At 36.1% G+C, this 20,648-nt stretch overlaps 2 protein-coding genes across 2 annotated transcripts in view; both read left to right on the forward strand.

Moving 5' to 3' along the window:
- Window positions 1-226: 226 nt before the first annotated feature.
- LOC144444520 (sperm-associated antigen 1-like) overlaps window positions 227-20,648 on the forward strand; it is a 35,778-nt gene continuing 15,356 nt past the window's right edge. The window contains exons 1-14 of the mRNA XM_078133963.1: window positions 227-278; window positions 1,067-1,202; window positions 2,370-2,447; window positions 4,321-4,405; window positions 5,721-5,840; window positions 6,489-6,690; window positions 7,166-7,224; window positions 9,992-10,091; window positions 10,988-11,065; window positions 11,717-11,823; window positions 12,295-13,117; window positions 14,148-14,322; window positions 15,028-15,394; window positions 15,694-15,801. Coding sequence (XP_077990089.1) covers window positions 1,078-1,202; window positions 2,370-2,447; window positions 4,321-4,405; window positions 5,721-5,840; window positions 6,489-6,690; window positions 7,166-7,224; window positions 9,992-10,091; window positions 10,988-11,065; window positions 11,717-11,823; window positions 12,295-13,117; window positions 14,148-14,322; window positions 15,028-15,394; window positions 15,694-15,801 — 2,427 coding nt within the window. The 5' untranslated portion in view covers window positions 227-278; window positions 1,067-1,077. The remainder of the gene's footprint in view (window positions 279-1,066; window positions 1,203-2,369; window positions 2,448-4,320; window positions 4,406-5,720; window positions 5,841-6,488; window positions 6,691-7,165; window positions 7,225-9,991; window positions 10,092-10,987; window positions 11,066-11,716; window positions 11,824-12,294; window positions 13,118-14,147; window positions 14,323-15,027; window positions 15,395-15,693; window positions 15,802-20,648) is intronic.
- On the forward strand, window positions 18,957-20,287 carry LOC144444521 (uncharacterized). Its single transcript, XM_078133964.1, has 3 exons — window positions 18,957-19,038; window positions 19,389-19,721; window positions 19,946-20,287. The coding sequence occupies exons 1-3, from the start codon at window positions 18,981-18,983 to the stop codon at window positions 20,176-20,178; spliced, it is 624 nt and encodes a 207-aa protein (XP_077990090.1). The 5' UTR covers window positions 18,957-18,980; the 3' UTR covers window positions 20,179-20,287.

Consider the following 20,648-nt stretch of genomic DNA (forward strand, 5'->3'; position numbering starts at 1 on the left):
GTACAAGCACAAGTTAGCTTCCAGTTAAAATTTGCCTAAATTCCCTGTAAAATATTGTATGCGCGAATTATAGCGATTCTTAATAACTTTAAATATTCATGGGTAAATCTTTTCGATTGTTTTGTGAGGTTTTGTCTACATTTGACAACTTTTAATCGAAGTGGACATACTTGGAAAATTTCTTCTAAAAAGGGTGACCCCAAGCGCCATTTCATATCTGGGGTCACAGCTGTGTTAGCAACGTTTCGACGGACCGCCGTGTTTCTGGACTTTTCGCCGTAAGTATTAGCAGAATTCGCGACTAGTTTTACCTTTATCATTTTGGATAAGTTCTTTTAAACCCATTTTCAAAATTTGAAACGATTCTGTGTTTATTTTATTGACATTTACCATCCGAAATCGTTGGTAAACGTTTCTGTCGAGCCCAAATTCCATTGGACTTCTGCCATCACGTGTTTCCCCCTTTACGTCTTCATCGTGTTTTGTCGGAAACGAAAAGTGAAACTCCAACACAAACTTCAGACATGAAGTCAATAGTTATTAATACTCTTTACTAAACATTTAGTTCACTATTAATTGAATTACAACATAGCATATAATGACAAACAAAAAACCGGCTCTCAATGATGGCGCGGCAATCAAACCGTCCAAAAATGTAGTTCCAGGAAGATGACTGGTGAAAAACCAGCATCGTGCATTTAAACGTCAAGGTGTCAACTGCACAAACATACTTCCCTTTTCACCACAAAATGTTTTAATGCATTGTCGAATTACAGATTATAGCACCAGAAAAAATTGTGTCATTAATGTTAAACAGCCAGGCATAACGTCCCAATCTAGACATCATAACCACAAGAAATTTTGATACTGAGCTGGTGACACTGATACTGTGATAGAGAAACTGTGACTTGATATTCGAGAACAATAAAGTTAACAATTAAAATATCTGCCATCATCACTAGTTTCATAATCAGAAGTGTGAATTATTTATTGTGTTATTTTCTGTGTTTTGTTGATTGATTGATTGATTTATTGATTGATTGATTGATTGATCCTTGATTTTTAGGTTGGTACAAGATGTCTGCCAACATGTTTGGAAGTTCAAGTTCAACAACAAGTGTCCCACTTGAACACCTTGACTATAAATACATTGGGAATTGTACAGATATAAAGGAACTGGGGAAAATACTGAGAATTCTGAAGTGAGTACAGTGTGTTTTGCTAAGATTATAGAAATCAGGTAACAGTTGATGGAATCCTAGTGAAATTAATGTTGTGTTTTCTTTTGGTGACAGATCATTTGACATCATTAAAGAGCAAACGTTATTAATACAGCCCAAAGCTGATTTTGTAAGCTGTGTTATTTAATATGAACAACTACAGTCGCCACAGTTTGATATGCAATTGATATTCTTGAAGTTCAAATCAAGTGGCTAGGCTACATTTTTTGTAGATTAGTTTTCTCAAAACTATTTTCTAGTCTCTCACCCACAACTTTAAATCGTTTTCTTTTTTTAGATGTTAATGTTTACTTGTTATTGGTATGTTTACCTCTCTTGTGGGAAATAAATTTCAATTCAAAAGTACTGAACTTGAAATAATCAATGTTTTGGGTAACGGTCTTTCGGTTTCACCAAAAGTGATCATTAGATTGGGCATATGAATAATACAATGGAGTCTTGTGAAGTAAATGAACAATGGAGTCTTGTGAAGTGAATGATACATTGATATCAATAACAAGGATAAAATGATAACTATGTATGTATGTATGTATGTATGTATGTATGTATGTATGTATGTATGTATGTATGTATGTATGTATGTATGTATGCATTTATGTATGTATGTATGTATGTATGTATGTATGTATGTATGTATGTATGTATCATGTATGTGTGGAAAGATCTAACTAAAAACACTATAGAAGGAGTGTGTACATACACTGGTTTGATATCATGTAAATCATTTCAAGAGTATAGTTAAATTGTCACAAGTAATAATTACTGAAGCTACAAATTGTAAGCTGATATCATGTCTAGAAATTATCATACAATGAGATACTGACTGAATTACTTGGTATGTGCATTAGGGACGCAGATAAAGGACAGTACATGTAGTTGGCAGAAACTATGTATTTTTTCGTATAGTCAACTATTTTTTTGAAAATTCTTTGTTTTGACCACTATGTACATGTATGATACATAGGGATACTAATTACTATCTATAGTTGGGCAGATTCATACATGTAGGTCTCCTGTGTAGGTTTGACCACCACCATTACAGTTTTACCTGCTAATTTAGATGAGCTTCGCCCCAGGGCTTGGGCCTGAGTATTAATTACAACTTTCCCAACTTTTTACTTTCTTCAGTTCTGGAGATGAAGGTTACTATCCAGACTTGATTAAATACTGTGAGAAGAGAATTGAAGAAATAGAGGGACCTGGAAGGTATGACACAATAAATCATGTGTACACCAATATCTATTACATCATCAAATGTTGTGTTTATTACCTGTATATGTTATGTGTGCAAAATTATTTCATTCTTATTATAGATTCTCCACTTTTAAAATAAGCACTTTGTTGAAAAGTAAGAAGATAGTATGATTCCTACCACTCAAACCTTTGATGGTGAACGACCAAATGTTTGACTTAGGAAGTGATTAGTGATTTGTGAATAATTTCCATTTTGTCATTTCTGACATTATCATACTAGATCACAGTTGAATTTTTTTTTTTACAAATGTCCCACTTTCCTAGTGTCTCAGAGATAACCAATATTCCACAAGTGACTCTTCCACTGTCTCAAAGATACGACACTGGTAATCCACCCTTCGATTTAGTAAGATAGGCGCAATCTAGATTATTCTATTGTTTTTTCAATGTGGTTGATTACACAAGTAGGTGATAGCGGTTCCTCTGTTGTGTGACTAATCACCCTGTGATCAAGATAGTGTAAACATTGGAAGTCCCAAAAGGGTGTACTGCGGCAAGTTCATGGAAACTCTGTGATGCCTATAAGCAAACCAACATCCATTCAATAGCTTATCACTATTGTAACAAAATGGTTGCGACAATAGTTTTAGTTTGTGTCTATCTTATTAAACCGAAGGCTCAGTTACCACAGTAATAACATGAATAGCTGTATCTATGTATATTGGAAAATCTATGTAAGGAAGAAAATATTCCCCGAGGCTTTATATTTAGGAGATATATGTTACTCTGTGATTGCTTGTGAACAGTGAAGGAGAATTGGCATAAATGTATATTTGAAATTCTTTTTGAAAAAAAATGTGTTTATTGTTATATACAAAGCTATCATGTAACAATAGAAAAAGTATGCACAGAATCCCTACAAACACAGAGATTTGTTGCTTAATAATCAATTTTGACCAAAATAATCTCATCACGTTGCAAAGTCAACAAGTCACTAAATGGAGACCACTTTCTGAAATGAATGTCCAGCATTGTAATGATAATTATTGTCATTAATTCTTGAAAGAATATAATTCAATTTCATATAATTTCATAAGAAATAAAGCAAGACCAGTGAAAGATGGGATTTTATATATTTTAATTCTGTTGTTGTATCACGGTTTTCTTTAGTCTGTAAGGTACGCCGTGACGGGGCGCCCTCAACCATCGGCCAACCCCTAAAGTGTGAGAGGAGGCCGGTGAGGGCGAAACGTCACGACGTATCTTACAGTCTAGGTTTTCTTAAGACTCTCACTGTCATTGTTGTCTGGTAATTATTATAATACCTGGTAGGTAGCATGAGATGTATTACAATGTTGAATCTAGTATGACTTTATCATGTTTGTAATCTGTAGTTTCAAGAAAATATTGATAACTTCTCCTGGTAATGATATTTAAAAAAATAAAGTACCTTGGTCAGACACCAAATGTCATATAGCAGGACACTCTATACCCATACTTAACTTGACAGTGGAAATATCGCCGAAAATTAATAAATACACCGGCTCTCTGACCTGTCTATAATTATCATAACTAAATATGTGGAAAATTATGTGTCTAGATGAGAACAGTAAAATTTTACCAATCTCATGCCCTGTAGTTTAATATCACTAGAGGGCAACAAGTGGGCCCTCAAGTGATAGCCAAATTTTGTTGTGAGTCAAAATGATAAAAACTGGCATTTCTTATGAGTCATCACATAGTAAGAGATGGGGAAAATACTAAATTTTGGTGTAACACTAGAAATTGTGTGTGTCAATGGTGCATCAAATTGTCTTAGAGGGCACACTGGAGGGTGCCATTTCATAAGAAGCAATCACTAGTGGTCATTTATGTATTTTTTCAGTAAATACTTGAGGAAAGACAAACCATTGACGACACCAAGAGACCTTGACAAGGATGAATGGAGTCAGTTAGATTCAGGCTTTAAGGTAAGAAATTTTAAAGCTTTACAAGGTGAATTTTCACCCTTTTAATTCTTGGATGAAAGTACTTTCATTAATCCTCTCTCTACCAGGGTGTGTTGGTTTGTACACACAAACCTATAAGTTGAGTAAAATAGGATTAAATATACCTTGATTTTTGTTCTTGTATAAAATAATGATTATGTAAATGTTAATGTATGCCTTTGGTGGTATTCAAAATCATCTTCTGGTTTTGTTAGTTTAATTGATGGAATTGGGTAACATTGCACTTAGTTTTCCATGTTGGGAAACTCCTGTAAAATGTGTTGTTAATCAACGTAGATTAACCTTGTTTTTGGCCTCAAAGTTAGGGCAGTGAACTCCAGGGGTAATATATGTGTACATCTGTGTCTATGGAAAAGGTGCATTAAAGTGGCCGCATACATGAGGATTGGGTATCTAATTCGGATTTTTAATTTAGAAAACAATTTTACCATGGCTTCCTACTTGAAAAATCAATGCGACACAACATAGACCAAGTCAGTGTTTGTAACTCAATACATTGCAAAAAGCTTACAGATGTCTTTAAAAAAAAGTGTGTTATTGTACGTACAATAGCAAATATTTTACACATTTATCAGTCTTTTGTAATGTATTGAATTGCAAACAAGGACTTGACATATTTTGGTTCATGTTGATTTTTCAAGTGGGACACCATGATAAATTGTTTTAGAAATTAAAAATTTAAAAATCAAAATAAATACTCAATCCTATAAGGATTATAACTATAAGGAAATAAGTAAACATGTATATTGATATTGAACCCAGACATGTTTCTGTAAATTGTCAAGTACTAATTGTAAGACATGACATTGAGATACATGTATGGTAAGGCCAAATAAAAAAAATAATGTGTTTCCAATAACACAACCGACCCTCCAACCCTAAACATTTTTTTGCATGCAAAAATGTAAAATGGTAACAATTTACTTCTATTTCCATCTACACCTTCATGTCTTTGTCTCATCTATAATCACTTTTTTTCAAAAGTCGAACTCCAGAGAGAAACCAGGTCTTTTTAGACTATAACAGTACAGTCTGCATAACGTATTCATCTAATTTACTTATAATTGTCTTCATTTACTTCTTTAACACCTCATCAAACTCTCATGGAAGTATTGTGACCAATGTGTCTTATCTTGGGGTTGAAGTAATTTTTTAAATATTTAAAAGAAAAAGAAAAGAAAATTCTGCCTTAATACCTACATGTACTCTAATTTCTGATGTCATGCGATCAGAAACGGACATTTTTTTTTATTTTGCCTATTTATTGGGTTTGTAGGCATGGACCAATGAGATGCAAGAAAAGGATAGTTCTCTGAAGACTAATCCAGCAACGTCAGCTGATGAGGCCCTTCCACCAATCAGATCAGGTGTTACAATTAACACTAACACAGGAGAGGTGAGATGAAAATTAAAAAAAAAAATTAAAAATAAGAAAGACATGATACTGCTTTGATATGTCAGACATTGGTATCAAAGCAGTATCATGTCTTTCTTATTTTTTTTTGATTTGATTTGATTTGATTTGATTTGATTTGATTTGATCTAAAAAAAAAAAAAAAGAAGACATTCAGTAAAGTAATAATAATAATACATTCTTGTACCACAACCAAGGGTCCTTATTACTTACGAGTAATGTTTCACCTGATCAGTTTGACAGGTGCTGTCAAACTGGCCATTTGTTGCCGTGACTTTCCCCGCTAGACCTGAACAGGTGAACCATTACTTGTAAGTAATAAGAACTCTTGCTCATAGTACAAGAACGTATTTGTTATTCTCAAATTGTTCAAATTACGTCCAAAAGAGTGATTTTCTATCAAAACAGTCCTTCTTTGGACACTTGGAAGTCTATGAGATATGGTTATATAATGTTAAACAATCACTTGGCTAAAGTCCACGGGATGTCCCATTATCCTGTAGGGGTGTTTTCATGTTTGTAGTGTGTTTCTCTCACTGTATGTGTATGTCAGACATTGAATTTCAGTTATACACATTGCCATTGGCAGTATTTTTCTCTAACATGAATTGTTCTTTTTTATTCCTTTAGGTTACAAATAATGAGGAAAGGCCATTCTACCAACCATCACCAGATCGTATACGGTCTGGTGAGTACCGGAAATGGGATAAATTTGATGTTGACAAAGAAATCGAGAAGTTAGATGAGCAAGAAAGCTCAAACACACCAGTAAACAATACAAGTGCTGGTAACAATAAAGCACCTTTGATTGAAGATACCATTGATGCTACTGGTAAGTGGATTGATATATTTGTACGTTATCAGCATTAAAAAAATGTGGATATGCATGACTTTATAATCCTATGATAATGATTGATTGCTGGAATGGAGGTGAGGTGGCGTGGAAAACATTGATGAGATGAGGCATGACGGTTGAATTGAATGTTTTAGTGACAGCTACAGAACTTACTACAGTCACCACACTGATGCTTGTGTATGTGTGTGTGTGTGTGTGTGTGTTTGTGTGTGCGTGTGTGCGTGCGTGTGTGTGTACGTGTGTTTCTGTGTGAATGTGAGAGACAAACAGACAAGAGAGAGATTTATGTATATCTTTGTAATTATTTATTAAGTGGTATACAGTCTGTAGTACAGTCTGCAAGTGACATGTATACACAAACACAAAAAGCAGTTTGACCATACATGTATTACATATTAACTATTTTCTGCAAGCATTGACAAATCTATGAATGATTTATTTATTAACTCAGGTCTGTCTTCTCAAGAAAGGGAACTGAAGGCAAACCGAGAGAAAGACAAGGGAAATGAGGTAATATAAATAATATTGGCTTTTTGAAATAACAGTACTCAATTGTTATGCATTGTTAGTAGGATATAAAACTTAACAAGACAATACACATATAGTATCTGGTACTAAGAAAGTCTAAATTTGGTAAAATGAGATTCATGATTGACTTTTTAGCTCCGCTGTCAGCGAAAGCTGAAAGCGTAGCTTTAGGTATAGGTGGGTATTGAGGTATAGAGAGTAGAGTGAATCATAGGTGTCCGTCAAACTTTTATATTTTTACTATCTACTCCGGAAGTGACAGTCGGAATTCTTCGATATTTGGTGTGCATGTTCCCTGGGGGGAGGCTATTCAGATTTGTTCATGCCAAGTTGATCTGTGCCATTTTAAATTTTTTATGATTTTTTTTCATAAAATGTCATTTTCATCAACTCCTTGAAAACCTCTTATTAGATTGCTTTGATATCTGGCGTGTTGATGCGCAGGGGGTAGCTTACTCAGATTTGTTAATTTCAAGTCAGCACATCCTCATTTTTATTTTTTATGATTTTTTTTTTGTAATTTGAAAAAAAAAATGAATATGTTAATGAGCATAATGACCGACGCCATATTGGAAATCAGTCGACGAGACTTTAAGTAAACTGCCACTTTTCAAAAGACACTATTGACGTCAAACAAGCAATGTAATATGTGCTATAGTCATAATTCTACGCATTGGGCGCCCAAATGACAAGCGTTTGTTCGAAACAGGGTTGTAAACTTCAAATCAGTCCGCAACATCCTCATTTGCATACTCTATCCTGATTCGACCAGAAGCTGAAGGTGACCTCATTTGACCGAGCGATTTTCCACAGCAAGCATCTTGAGTATCAACACAGGACGTTCTTGGTACTCACTAAAATCACACTTCAGACCCACTATAAAAGTGTGATGTTTTCAGATAACATGTAACTTGTGGTTAATTCTATATTGTCGTGCAATTTGGAATGACAGTGAACCAGAATTCAGACAACTTGCGTAAGGAAGGGCATGCCAGACATGCGGTTGAAGTTATGGCCGACAGTTCACATGTAAAGTTAAACGACATGAACGTGTCTTGCCTTTCCAAAATGCAAATATTTGGCAAGTAAAAATAATTAAAATAATTACAACTTTAATTTGGCTTCAGACTTTGCATTATGTTTTGCGTATCTTTCCCCGTTTTACATGTAAATCCGAAAAGGTTCTCTCTCATCATGTCATCAGTGTCAGTGATCATACCGCGCGGGGCTGCTTTGAGTACGAGCGAAGTGAGGCATGTTGAGGTATTTTGTTGAGAATTATAAATATTGCGAAATGTCAAGTACAAGGTTTAAATACAATGGAATGATGAAAAAAATGGCAGAGTCTGCTGACAGGCGCCGGTCACAAGAAACACTGTGAATTAAAATATCAGACGATGTATGTATTAATCGCCGACAATCCACCCGTATGCACGAGGGACTAACCCGGAAGCAAGTCGTTGTCAGCCATACGTTACAGTGGTAACATCGTCCGAGAAATCGCTGCGTTCAGAGTGTCATTATTCACAGAATTGTTGTTTTCGAGTGAAAACCCGTCTTGAATTGTATAACTCTAACAAATGAAGACATGTCAAGTTATATTTTGAAAGTTGTATCGCTAGTTTGAGACGATTTTCTCACGTACTATAGTACTATCGAGGCTTACTTGGAAGTAGTAGGACCTTACTCCAGTTCATCGGGAAGTTTAGCCAGTCCGATAATTCTTTCTGGTTTAGTTTACAACACTTTTGATCAATCACGCAGATTTTGTTGTTGTGATGAAAAGAAATAAAAAAAAGATCATTTCAACCATTTCGTTGTGTTTTCTTTGTGAAAGGTAACCGAACATGAACGAGTGTTACCACTGTAACGTATGGCTGAGAATGACTCTCTTCCGGGTACTTAACTTGAGATTGTCGCCGTACGGAAACTAAGATGGCGATTAATACATTTCTTCCCTATATATATATCTACCACAACTAGTACAAGTTGAATGTTGTTGACTTTGTAAATTTGTTAGAAAATTGAAATTCAAATTGCCTCAAAATTATTTTAGATCCCTAGTTTATTTCATTCATCATTAAAATTTTCCAGGGTTACAGCTGTAAGACACTGGAATTATTTATAGCCAACCTCAAAATCCTCTTTTTTTCTTTTTCTTGTGTGCATTTCCCAGTCATTTTTTTCTGAGATTTTGTGCAATTTTTCGTAACAGTAGATTTTTGTTATAAAATGGTGACTATGGTATAAAAGTACAATACATTACCAACTTCTGTGTAAAATGTGTTTTATAGTGAGACATCATATGAAACCACTAACCACTTTATTGCATCGCTAAAACAAAACTGCATAGTGAAGACCTGAACCACTTCTACATGTCACCAAAATAAAAAATTAAATTAAAAAAAAAAAACAGCGGAGCTATTCTGACCGATAGGTCGCTTGTATTTCATTATATTGATATAAAAATCAACAAGAGATGAAAGTGTGATTCTGTACTCACCAATTTTTATTTCCAAGATTTCATATAAATCAGTCATTCAATATCAATCAGATTTCTATAGCACCATTATTTCTAGAGCAATTTTCTGTTCAGTAGCGCTGAATGGCTAAAGCACACCATATACATTGTACTTTAGTGAACAAGTAAGTCTTCAATTTTGTTTTGACAATCCAGGCTGGCGGCTTTGCGAATAAATCATTCATTCATTTGTCAATATACTGAGGTCATATGTTACTGTATTTACAGGCATTCCGTGCCAATGATTATGCTGAAGCTGAGGTTTACTATTCTAGAAGTATATCTTTAGTACCATCACCTGCTGCCTATAATAACAGGGCCTTAACAAGTAAGTTACACTTTAAAAGCTGAATTAACTATGCCTACTTAATATTGGGCAATGAGTGTGAGGCAGGTTTTGCCTATTAAAGTGGCCATATGGATGAGGATTGGGTATTTATTTTGGATTTATAAAATAATTTTGTCATGGCTTCCTACTTGAAAAATCAATATGAAACAAATCCTTGTTTGTAACTCCATACATTGCAAAACATTGATAAATTTGTAAAATTTATTGTACATATACAATAACAAACATTGTACAAATTGTTAAAATAACTTTTTATAATTTATTGAGTTACAAACACAGATGTGGTCTATGTTGTTTCACACTGATTTTCCAAGTAGGAAGCAATTGTTCTACAAATTAACAATCCAATTTGAAAATAAATACCTAATCCTCAGCCATATGGCCACTTTAAGCATAATTTTTCATGACCAAAAATGTTCATCAGCTTGGTATGACAAATGATTTCTATTAGCCTATTTATGGCACCTGTGATATATTCTGTTCAATATCTCATACCTAAGCTTTTAACTCGAATTGCCAAAAGCTGTTCATATGGTTTGAAAATCTCAATGCATTATTGCCCAATCAGCTTATCGTCACCCTGGAGTATTCAAATGTATGCAGATGACACACATGCAAATGGAGTGTATGCAGATGATACACATGCAAATGAAGTGTATGCAGATGATACACATGCAAATGAAGTGTATGCAGATGATACACATGCAAATGAAGTGTATGCAGATGATACACATGCAAATGAAGTGTATGCAGATGATACACATGCAAATGAAGTGTATGTAGATAAATACATGTGACATGAAGCTGAGATGCCAAAACATTGATGTGTCAGATTTTGTATATTTATACTTTGAGTTATTCTTTTGTCACATTAGGAATCAGACAGAAGAAATTCAAAGAAGCCTTAGAAGATTGTAATGTTGTACTTGCACTTGAACCTGACAATGTCAAAGGTAGGTGTATAGTTCTTAACTTGAACCTGACAATGTCAAAGGTAGGTGTATACATGTAGTTCTTAACTTGAACCTGACAATGTCAAAGGTAGGTGTATAGTTCTTACCTTAAACCTGACAATGTCAAAGGTAGGTGTATAGTTCTTACCTTAAACCTGACAATGTCAAAGGTACGTGTATAGTTCTTAACTTGAACCTGACAATGTCAAAGGTAGGTGTATAGTTCTTACCTTAAACCTGACAATGTCAAAGGTAGGTGTATAGTTCTTACCTTAAACCTGACAATGTCAAAGGTACGTGTATAGTTCTTAACTTGAACCTGACAATGGGTAAATTATTTACATTCAGAGCCATTACAAAATAGAGGAATAATTTTCTTTAGAATATGTTCACAAGAGTCCTAACAGGTATATGTTGAATCACAGAAGAGGGTTATCAGATGGCTGGTTTGATATCATATTTGCATAAAGCGAATGTGCTATAATGGTGATTTTCATTTTATCAAATCACAAAGGCAATCAGAAATCACAAAATGGTTTGATGTCCTTTGTTACCTTGTTCATGGAGAACACTGTGAACTTATTCAGTTATATTACCATTGTATCGTATAGAGTTAATTTCAATAATTCCAAAATTACAATTATGTTCCAGGCTACATGAGAAGAGGAGTTGCAAAGAAGGGACTCAAGGATTATAATAATGCTAAGAAAGATTTCCAACATGTGTTATCTCTTGAACCCAATAACAAGAAAGCTAAGGTAAATACATTTACTTTGACTGAGATGTCTAACATATTGCATTCTTTTGATGCAGTACATAACTTTAAGTGAAGCAAAATAATGTCGCTCTGTAAGACTGCATATTTTGTGAATACGTCTTTATTTCCCATCCTGTTGTGGCCCTTTAGAGGGGTGATTAGTGTAGGGCTTCTTTCTACTTTTAGTGCTATGTAATGTTCTGTAAACGTTGTGTCCCTCTGCCTGCAATGCCCCCCCCCCCCCCCCCCAGGCAATGGCCTTGCTCTGTTGATGTGTGAGGGCGCCCCACAAAGTGTATGCACCTTAAAGACTACATGCATTGTACTAGAGGTGCATTTTTCAACAAAGTGCGCCCTCACCCTTCATTCATTATCTCAGATAGAGTTGTTTCAAAGAATACTTTGTAGTATACACTTATTATGAGATGTTATGATTTTATGATGTACACATTTGTCATTGTAATCTCAACAGGATCTACTGGCAGAGATTGCAACTGAGGAAGCAAAGCAACAGAAATCATCTCAAAACAAGAAAAGTTCATCTGGTAAGAGGGTCATGATTCAGGAAGTGGATGGTGATTCTGATGATGATGAAGAGGAAGAGGATTCTGGGGCAACAGGAAGTGATGTCAGTGGCACAGGAAATGATGTCAAGGAGAATGCAAATAAGGATAGTGAAGTTGTTGACACTGTGAAGTTTCTTCCCAATGGTGACATTGAAAAAGAACAGAAAGTTCCAAATGATAACCCAGATGGGAACGTTTTAAGAACTAATGTAAATTCTGAGAAAAGTGCTGACGCATTGTTAAAGGAGCCAGAGAAGAATGATTCAAAATTAGGAGATATATGGACAGAGGAAGACGATGAAGATGTAGAAATGCAGGAAGTACCAGAATATGATGATATGCAAATGAGAGAAGAGGTCACAGGTCAGGATGCAAATGCAGAGGGTGCTTCTCAAGATGAGGCTAAGAAAGCCGAAAATCAACAAGGAGTTGAAAAAGTAAGCTCCGAAACTACTTCAGAAGCAACTGAAAATGTTGCAAACTCACAAACTGATGATAATGCTAAACGAAGTTCAGAAAACACTAAAAATGTAGAAACACGTAACTCAGGAATTGTTGAGAATGAAAACGTAGCAGTGAAAGAAGAAGCGCCACAGGCTGTACAACCTCCACCTCCATTGCCAGATTCAGTAGTGTTCTTGAAGAATCACGGTAACGAGTTGTACAAAGCTGGACAGTATGGAGAAGCCATTGAAAGATACAGCAAGGCAATTGGCAAACTAAAACCAGGTATGATTGATTATGACGTGTATTTCATTTAGTATAAACTAGTATTAGATTTCCATACCTAGTAGTACTCTGATTTTTGGTTGGAATCCCTGTAAAATACCTCAAGATTTTCCCTAAAATTTAAATTTAGAATGCTACTTTTTGGCTCGAACTAACAAATTTTGTAATGCATATTGTAAACAGAATGTTGTAGTTTGGTTGTCATTCTGTGTTAGTTTGTTCACCCTCATCCAAAGTAATCCCCCAATGTGTTACCCCACAGTAGTGAGTGGTACCATGAAAATAAAGTAATAATACACAGTCCATTCTGTGCTTGTGACTTCATTGGTACAACTTGACTCTGACCTAATCCAGAGAATTTGATACATGTACCGTAGTTGCTGTCTTGAAGTTGAAAGAACGCCAAGGGCTCACATCTGTAGGAAAGGCTGTCAGTATCCTTCAATTATGCTGCCAGGATTAGTGTGTTGACTGTCAAGCAAACATGTGACAGAACGCCATGATGCACGAGGCATTGCAGATGTGATGTGCTTGGGGTATTTACACAAGTGCTTACCATGTTGTCTGCAGAAGTAGTGAGTGAAGTACAGCAGAAAACACTGCAAGCAAAAGTGCAAATACCCCTGCGTATGAGTACCCACACTGGCACTCATGCAGCATGGTGTTCTATTATTAGTATGTACATTGTAATGTTTATCCGAAACAACAAATTTCAGTAAAAATGATACTATGTGTTCACACCCTTTTCTGTACAATGAATGATAGCATCCTTATTTGCATATAATTTGCTTACAAATATGCAGTAATGTTTTCGGCAAATACCACTCGTTAGTAATATGTGCATGCACCTGTTCAAGTAATCTCAGAACATATATATGTAGTAATAACTTTATCTATTATAGACCTGGCTACCATTTACAAGCAAGTACAACAATCTAAAATTGAAAGACATCTACATTTCAGTAAAAAGATGGCTCTGTATCTAGTATGTACTACAAGGATTAACACTTGTCAACATTTTATTTTTCAGAGAGGGCGTTACATGCAGTCAATCTGTCAGTATTGTATAGTAATAGAGCTGCATGTTACAGTAAAACAGGTGACTGTAGACTATGTATACAGGACTGCAGTGAAGCCTTAGATCTGTATCCACAGTCATCCAAACCATTGATGAGAAGAGCAATGGCATACGAGACTCTTGAAAAGTAAGTTGTTGCTCTTTACTGTACACTGCATCAAGTCTTTGGACATTTTTCGCTTTTTATTTCCAGACTTTTTTTATTACGATAGTGTTTGTACATGTGAAATAGTGACCCGAGAGACTGATTGTGAACAGGTGGGTGAACACTAAGCCTTTAGTAACTGGGGAAATTTTTTTTTTAAATTGACCTTATTTTCCTTCACGAAATTTGAAATGAAACAATTCAAAACTTTTGAAGATGATGAGACAAAAAAATTTCCCAATGGAGTGGTGCCAGTCTAGTTTTACAGATTAACGTTCTCCTTGAACAAGGTAACAACTTAAGCAAGGGTGCAAAGCTTTCTTGGAATTATTTTAAGCACCTTCTTGTTAAAATGAACACACTCCCCTAAACCACTTTACAGCCCATTTCAAGTTACCGTTCACCAGCTCTGTTTGATACATCATGCTGAAAGCAATATGAAACTCTACATGCTAAACTTTAAAGATGGCAAGATTGAATGAAAACAGAGCAAATGACATCTAAACATTGACGCCCACGTGTCTGCGTATAGTTACAATACGTTTAAATTGGCTTATTTCATTTTATAGACAAAATATAGCTGTAGGAAATTGTGATCTTGCTAGATCTTAAAGTGTAGAACATGTGGTTTCTTATTGTTTGACTACCAGGTAATCTTTGAAATAACTATTCCATTGTGTACAACAGATATAGAAATGCATATACTGATTACCAGACAATCTTTGAGATGGAGCCATCCAATACAGTAGCACAGACAGGTGCTTCAAGAATTGCTAGAATTCTTCAAGAGTTAGATGGTCTGAAATGGCGAGACAAACTGCCTAAGAAAACACTCGGTCCCACTGTATCAACATCTCCACCAATCATGACAACTGTAGCAGCACCTAAGGTTGCTACGGAAACAGTAACAACAAAGGCAACCAAGGAAACGCCACTGATGTCAGCTGAAGCGAGTGGTAGCACTCCTAAAGTTTCAAGTAAACTTAATAAAAATATGACTAAACAGGAGAAATTCCAGATTATGAAGGATGAAGGAAACGACAAAGTCAAACAGGTATTTTATAAAATGTTTATTACTACAGAAATCAAGCTATAGGCAAAGTAAAATAGACACAAACTAAAACTAACGGTATTGTTGTCGTATGTGATAGATTACATGTACACAAGTGAGTGATAGTTGTAATTGTAATATTTTTAACCTAAACAAGAATTCTGGATAAATACTAAAATATTAACCAATGTGTACCCTGAGAGCTTTCAACTGTAAACTGTCAGTCTTGTTTACACTATGATGGCACTGTTCATGAATATACCCATCTTACAAGTCAATTTCTTTGTACTTTACTTTATTAGGGACTGTATGAGGAAGCTATTACATGTTATACGGACTGTATCGCTGTAGATGACAAACAACCTGTCAGTTACACAAACAGAGCTTTGTGTTATCTCAAAACTAACCAGGTAAGGCTGTTGCACCCACACTGACATGGTGTGTTTGCCAAGGTTTGGGAACACAATTTGGTAACAGGAAGGGAGAGTCTGGTAAAACTAGCAGAGTTCCCAGAAAGGGAGACTCTGGTAAAACTACCATAGTTCCCAGAGAGGGAGAATCTGGTAAAACGATCATAGTTCCCAGAAAGGGAGAATCTGGTGAAACTACCATAGTTCCCAGAAAGGGAGAATCTGGTGAAACTATGATAGTTCCCAAAAAGGGAGAATCTGGTAAAACTACATGTACCATAGTTCCCAGAAAGGGAGAATCTGGTGAAACTACTGGAGTTTCCAGAAAGGAAGAATCTGGTAAAGCTACCATAGTTCCCAGAAAGGGAGAATCTGGTAAAACTACCTTTGTTCCTAGAAAGGGAGAATGTGGTAAAACTACCATAGTTCCCAGAAAGGAAGAATCTGGTAAAACTACCAGAGTTCCCAGAAAGGGAGAATCTGGTAAAACTACCAGAGTTCCCAGAAAGGGAGAATCTTGTAAAACTACCAGTGAGAGTTCCCAGAAAGGGAGAATCTTGTAAAACTACCAGAGTTCCCAGAAAGGGAGAATCTTGTAAAACTACCATAGTTCCCAGAAAGGGAGAATCTGGTAAAACTACCACAGTTCCCATCTATTGCACTCTGGTAAAATAATTTTTGAATCCTATACTGTAGCTACTCACCAAGTCAGACTGATATTTGTTGACATATATAATTATGTAATATTAATAATCTAAATTTATACTGGAAGGTTGTATAGTCCAAATATTTCAATGAAGCCAAGTGTGGGCCAACTCTCCTCAGCACAGTATATTAAGTTTGACAATGTTTAAATACAGCCAGTGTGCGGTGCACTGCACATTATGTGAAAACCCTTGCTACATTAGTTGTAGGCTAACAACCCAACTTTGTAGCTGCCATCCATATATTTGTTTTCAGCAAATTCTTTGTCCACATCTTGGGCTTTTGTTGCATGTTTCAAGGAAGGGGTGACCTTTGACCTTGATTAAAGGATAAATCAGGTATATAATAGTACTCCAAAAGGGTATCTGCGATTTGGAAGTGCGCCTCGTACAAACTCAAAAATGATGTCTGCGCCTGGTCGTACAACGTATCTCCGACTGGTCGTACAACGTATCTCTGATCGGTCATACAACACGAGTGCGATTGGTCTTTGCTTTCCGATGTCCGTCATTTCCAAATACCCAAATACCCTGTTTTGCGTGCGTGAATGTTTACTAGACTATAATCATACTACGATATTTCAATTTGATAAAGAATGCGATTGCATGCGATAGTTGAAGCCGTGTAAAAAAAATCAAACATGCCATCGATGTACACATGCGTTGATCGACGTACTAACGGGAGGTGGGGGCCCCGGGAGGGGTCACTTTCATTCCGCACTTCGGAGTTGTGGTCCCGTGTACACGGTGTCGGTAAGCTCCCTCTGAACTTTGTCGAAAGGCAACGCAATGCTGCGACAATCGTATGAAGGACGTCGGCACCGACATTTGATTCTTTGTGGTCTGTGAAACAATTGTACATTGTAACAATTTAACAAATCTGTAGCTAGCTCTTTACCGCTTCTTTCATCATCGATGTGTTATAATAGTGAGACAATACATCCATGCCTTCCAAAAACTCCGCCAGAGTCTATGGTATTTTAAACAATTAGGGCAGTTGACACCATGCTCCGACTCGTAGTTATAAAACTTTCAGCGACTTTGCAACTCAACTCATTGTCGGCTTTCATCATTCAAAAATCAAGCGTAACGCATTGCCTAGGCTAAAGGGTGGCCGAATCTGTCAACATGGTCAAGTACGAATGTACAAACAATATACAAACATTGGTGTGGCTTCTTATTACGTGCCAGTACACGAGTACATGGGTGTATTATTACGGAGATGGGAAGTTTCGTGGACTACGATCACACTACGATTATAAAAAAAATGTGATAGTTCTAGCCTTCGAGACAATCACGAAAGCACTGAATGAAACAAAAACAACAATCGTAATAATAAAGCTAATGAGTTGCCGTGCAGGCACTTCGTCGTGTCGCATCAAATGTACGATCACAGCGATCGATGACCGCCATTTTTTTTCTAAATATTACATTTCAGCAATGATTTTTGATGCAATTTGAAATTGTTACCACGAATTGCTATTATCATTTTATTTCTAACATGAATGCAAGTAGCGATGTCCGAACGCTCTGCATCACCGGCACCATAAACGAACAATGGGGGGGGGGGGGATTACCCTTCGTCATTCGTGTAACTTTTAAGGGCAATCAAGGAGAGTCAAATTGTTTCATTTGTTCAGATGAGACTTTGATGTATGTAGGCGTTACCGTTCCACCTTTTTAGCTCAAATAACAATAAGACCGTTACACCTAATTGACTAAAATTGACACCTTCGGAACAATGGTAGTCAGTTGCTCGTAGGGACCGGCCTCAGCCAAAGGGGTCGGCGAAAATCTACACTGAAAGTTTATAATCACCCACTATTAGCACCAATGCTAACGTAATATAATGATGTAAATTGAATGTAGATGATGATTCGTTGTGGTTTTAACACAAAAATAATCCATTGTGAAAAAGATATAAAACGACACAAGTTTTTCAAAATTACACCACACTGCCGAAACGAAAGTCGAAGCAACATCATGCCAAACTTAACGAAAACGCAATTGAACAACTGGAAGCAGCTGAAGAAGAGGTCCGACACATACATGAAGAAGACAACCCTAGAAGCATGCGTCATTACCACATATTATGATAAAATAACGAAAAGTCGAAAGTTTCTTGTCCATGGTAGTGATGTCCTTGAGAAGTCGATAACCAGCAGTATAGCAACTCTCATGGAAACCTACCAAGAAACAAGTGTCAGCAGTGTTACTCCTCATCCATCTACAACTAGTCCAACTACTGCTACTGAGAACGAGCTACCAGACCTAAGAGAAACAACGGAAGGCAAACTATCTCAATTACCATATTCAGTACTTAAAACCCTTGTACCTGAACTGGTGAAGGTGTCTGAAAAGAGACTAAAACCATACTGGGGTAATGAAAACCATATCCCAGTGTGGTGGCCACAAACCATTCCGTACTGCAACCCAAGTAAAGGACCCAAGTTGTCTCCAGGTACTTGGACAAAAATGCTGAAATCTGCTGCAAGAGCCTGCTACGAACATCATGGATTAACAGAGTTAACAGGTAGGTTAACAAACAATTTATATGATACAAGTTCAAGTCTAGACTGGTACAAGTCGCAGGTTTTTTTTTTCACATTATTATGGCCATTTTTTTCCATATCTTTTACCCCCACAATTTATGTATAGTTACAAGGCCTTGACTAAGGCTAGGCTCTTGCGAAACATTAGTAATTTTTTTCCTTCCGATTTTCCGACACTAAGGTGACTGACAAAATATTTGATCGAGTTGCTAGGCTAATCATTCCCAACACACCCTAATAGGGCTAGTTGATGTTCAAGTGAAACAATGGGTTATATTTCAAGTCCATGTTTATAGATATTAATTAATTTGTTTCTACCTTTATTTTACAGGGGAGTCGGAAGTCACAATGCCAGACATACACAACACCATGGAACCAATACACAACACAGAAGGAGAACGATTCAGAGCACAGCCACAACGTATACAACCACTCACACTCAACACAGAGGAGCAACCACAACACACACCACCACTCACCACAGAAGAGCAACCACAGCATACACCACAACACACACCGCCACTCACACCACCACTCATCACACCACTCACCACAGAGCAATCACCGCACTCACAGCAAATACACCAAACAATTGAAGACGATTTTCCAGATGTGTTTCAAAATATCCTAGAGTATGGGACAACGCTGGATGAATCTCAATTAGGTATGTCTTCGATCTATTTTTGAATATTTCAAAATCAACAGTGTATTGTATACATGTACATAAAAACTTACTATTTCGACACATTTATTGATGGCGTTATTCCTGGTCTTACAATAACCAAACCATTATCAGCTTTCCAAATACTGTAGTTCTAAATATTTCAATGGTGTATTTTTTCATTCCAACACTGTCATTAATTGAAGTTTATTGTTTCTTTATTCTAGCTATCCTAGGTTTTGACACATCACCCCTTCTCCATTCAAGTTTGCAACCAAGTTTAATTATGACGGATGAAAGTTTATCGATCTCAACTAGCAGTTCTATTGACCAAGAAGCACCAGCACAGCATCAACCAATTACAACTGTTCGGAGAAGTACTCGTCCTGTGAAACGTACGTGGAAGGCAGTAGAAAAAACAAACTCACTGCAGGCTAGAAAACGAGTGCACAGAAGATAGGTTTTTCAGTTTTGTAATTTATTTTATTTCTTCAAATTTACTGTATTGTTTCTTCATTTAATAATATTGATGTGATGTAATGTTGTTAATTAAGTCATAATGTTCAGAATAACCAGTCTCTTTATTAATAAAATTTGATTTTGACACCGTGAATACCACTGATATTTTGTCATCTTTTGCTGTGAATGTGTTTGTGTGTATCAGAGTTTTTTGTCACTGAGTACTGCATATACTTTGTTTTGTTAAGTGTGTATGGGGGGTTACCTGCAATTTCAATATACTTATCAACAATAATTGACAAGCTTTCACTACCACCATCTTTTCAACAAGAGAACTTCACACAAGCAGTCAGACTCAACTTCAAAGTCAAAATCAAGGGAATTGCTCACATCAACAAAACAGTCAAATTTATGTAACAATTTACTATCAATTTCTTGGTGTAAAGTGAAATTCTCCATGTCAAAGGGATT

Source organism: Glandiceps talaboti, chromosome 13 (assembly GCF_964340395.1).
Source record: "Glandiceps talaboti chromosome 13, keGlaTala1.1, whole genome shotgun sequence".
NCBI lineage: Eukaryota > Metazoa > Hemichordata > Enteropneusta > Spengelidae > Glandiceps > Glandiceps talaboti.

What these genes read in the sequence shown, in the direction of transcription:
- LOC144444521 (XM_078133964.1), top strand. Translation starts at nt 18,981, where the DNA reads ATGCTGAAATCTGCTGCAAGAGCCTGCTACGAACATCATGGATTAACA. An exon ending in TGGATTAACAGAGTTAACAG is followed by an intron (nt 19,039 to 19,388) that starts GTAGGTTAACAA and finishes TTTATTTTACAG; the next exon opens with GGGAGTCGGAAGTCACAATG. An exon ending in GCTGGATGAATCTCAATTAG is followed by an intron (nt 19,722 to 19,945) that starts GTATGTCTTCGA and finishes TCTTTATTCTAG; the next exon opens with CTATCCTAGGTTTTGACACA.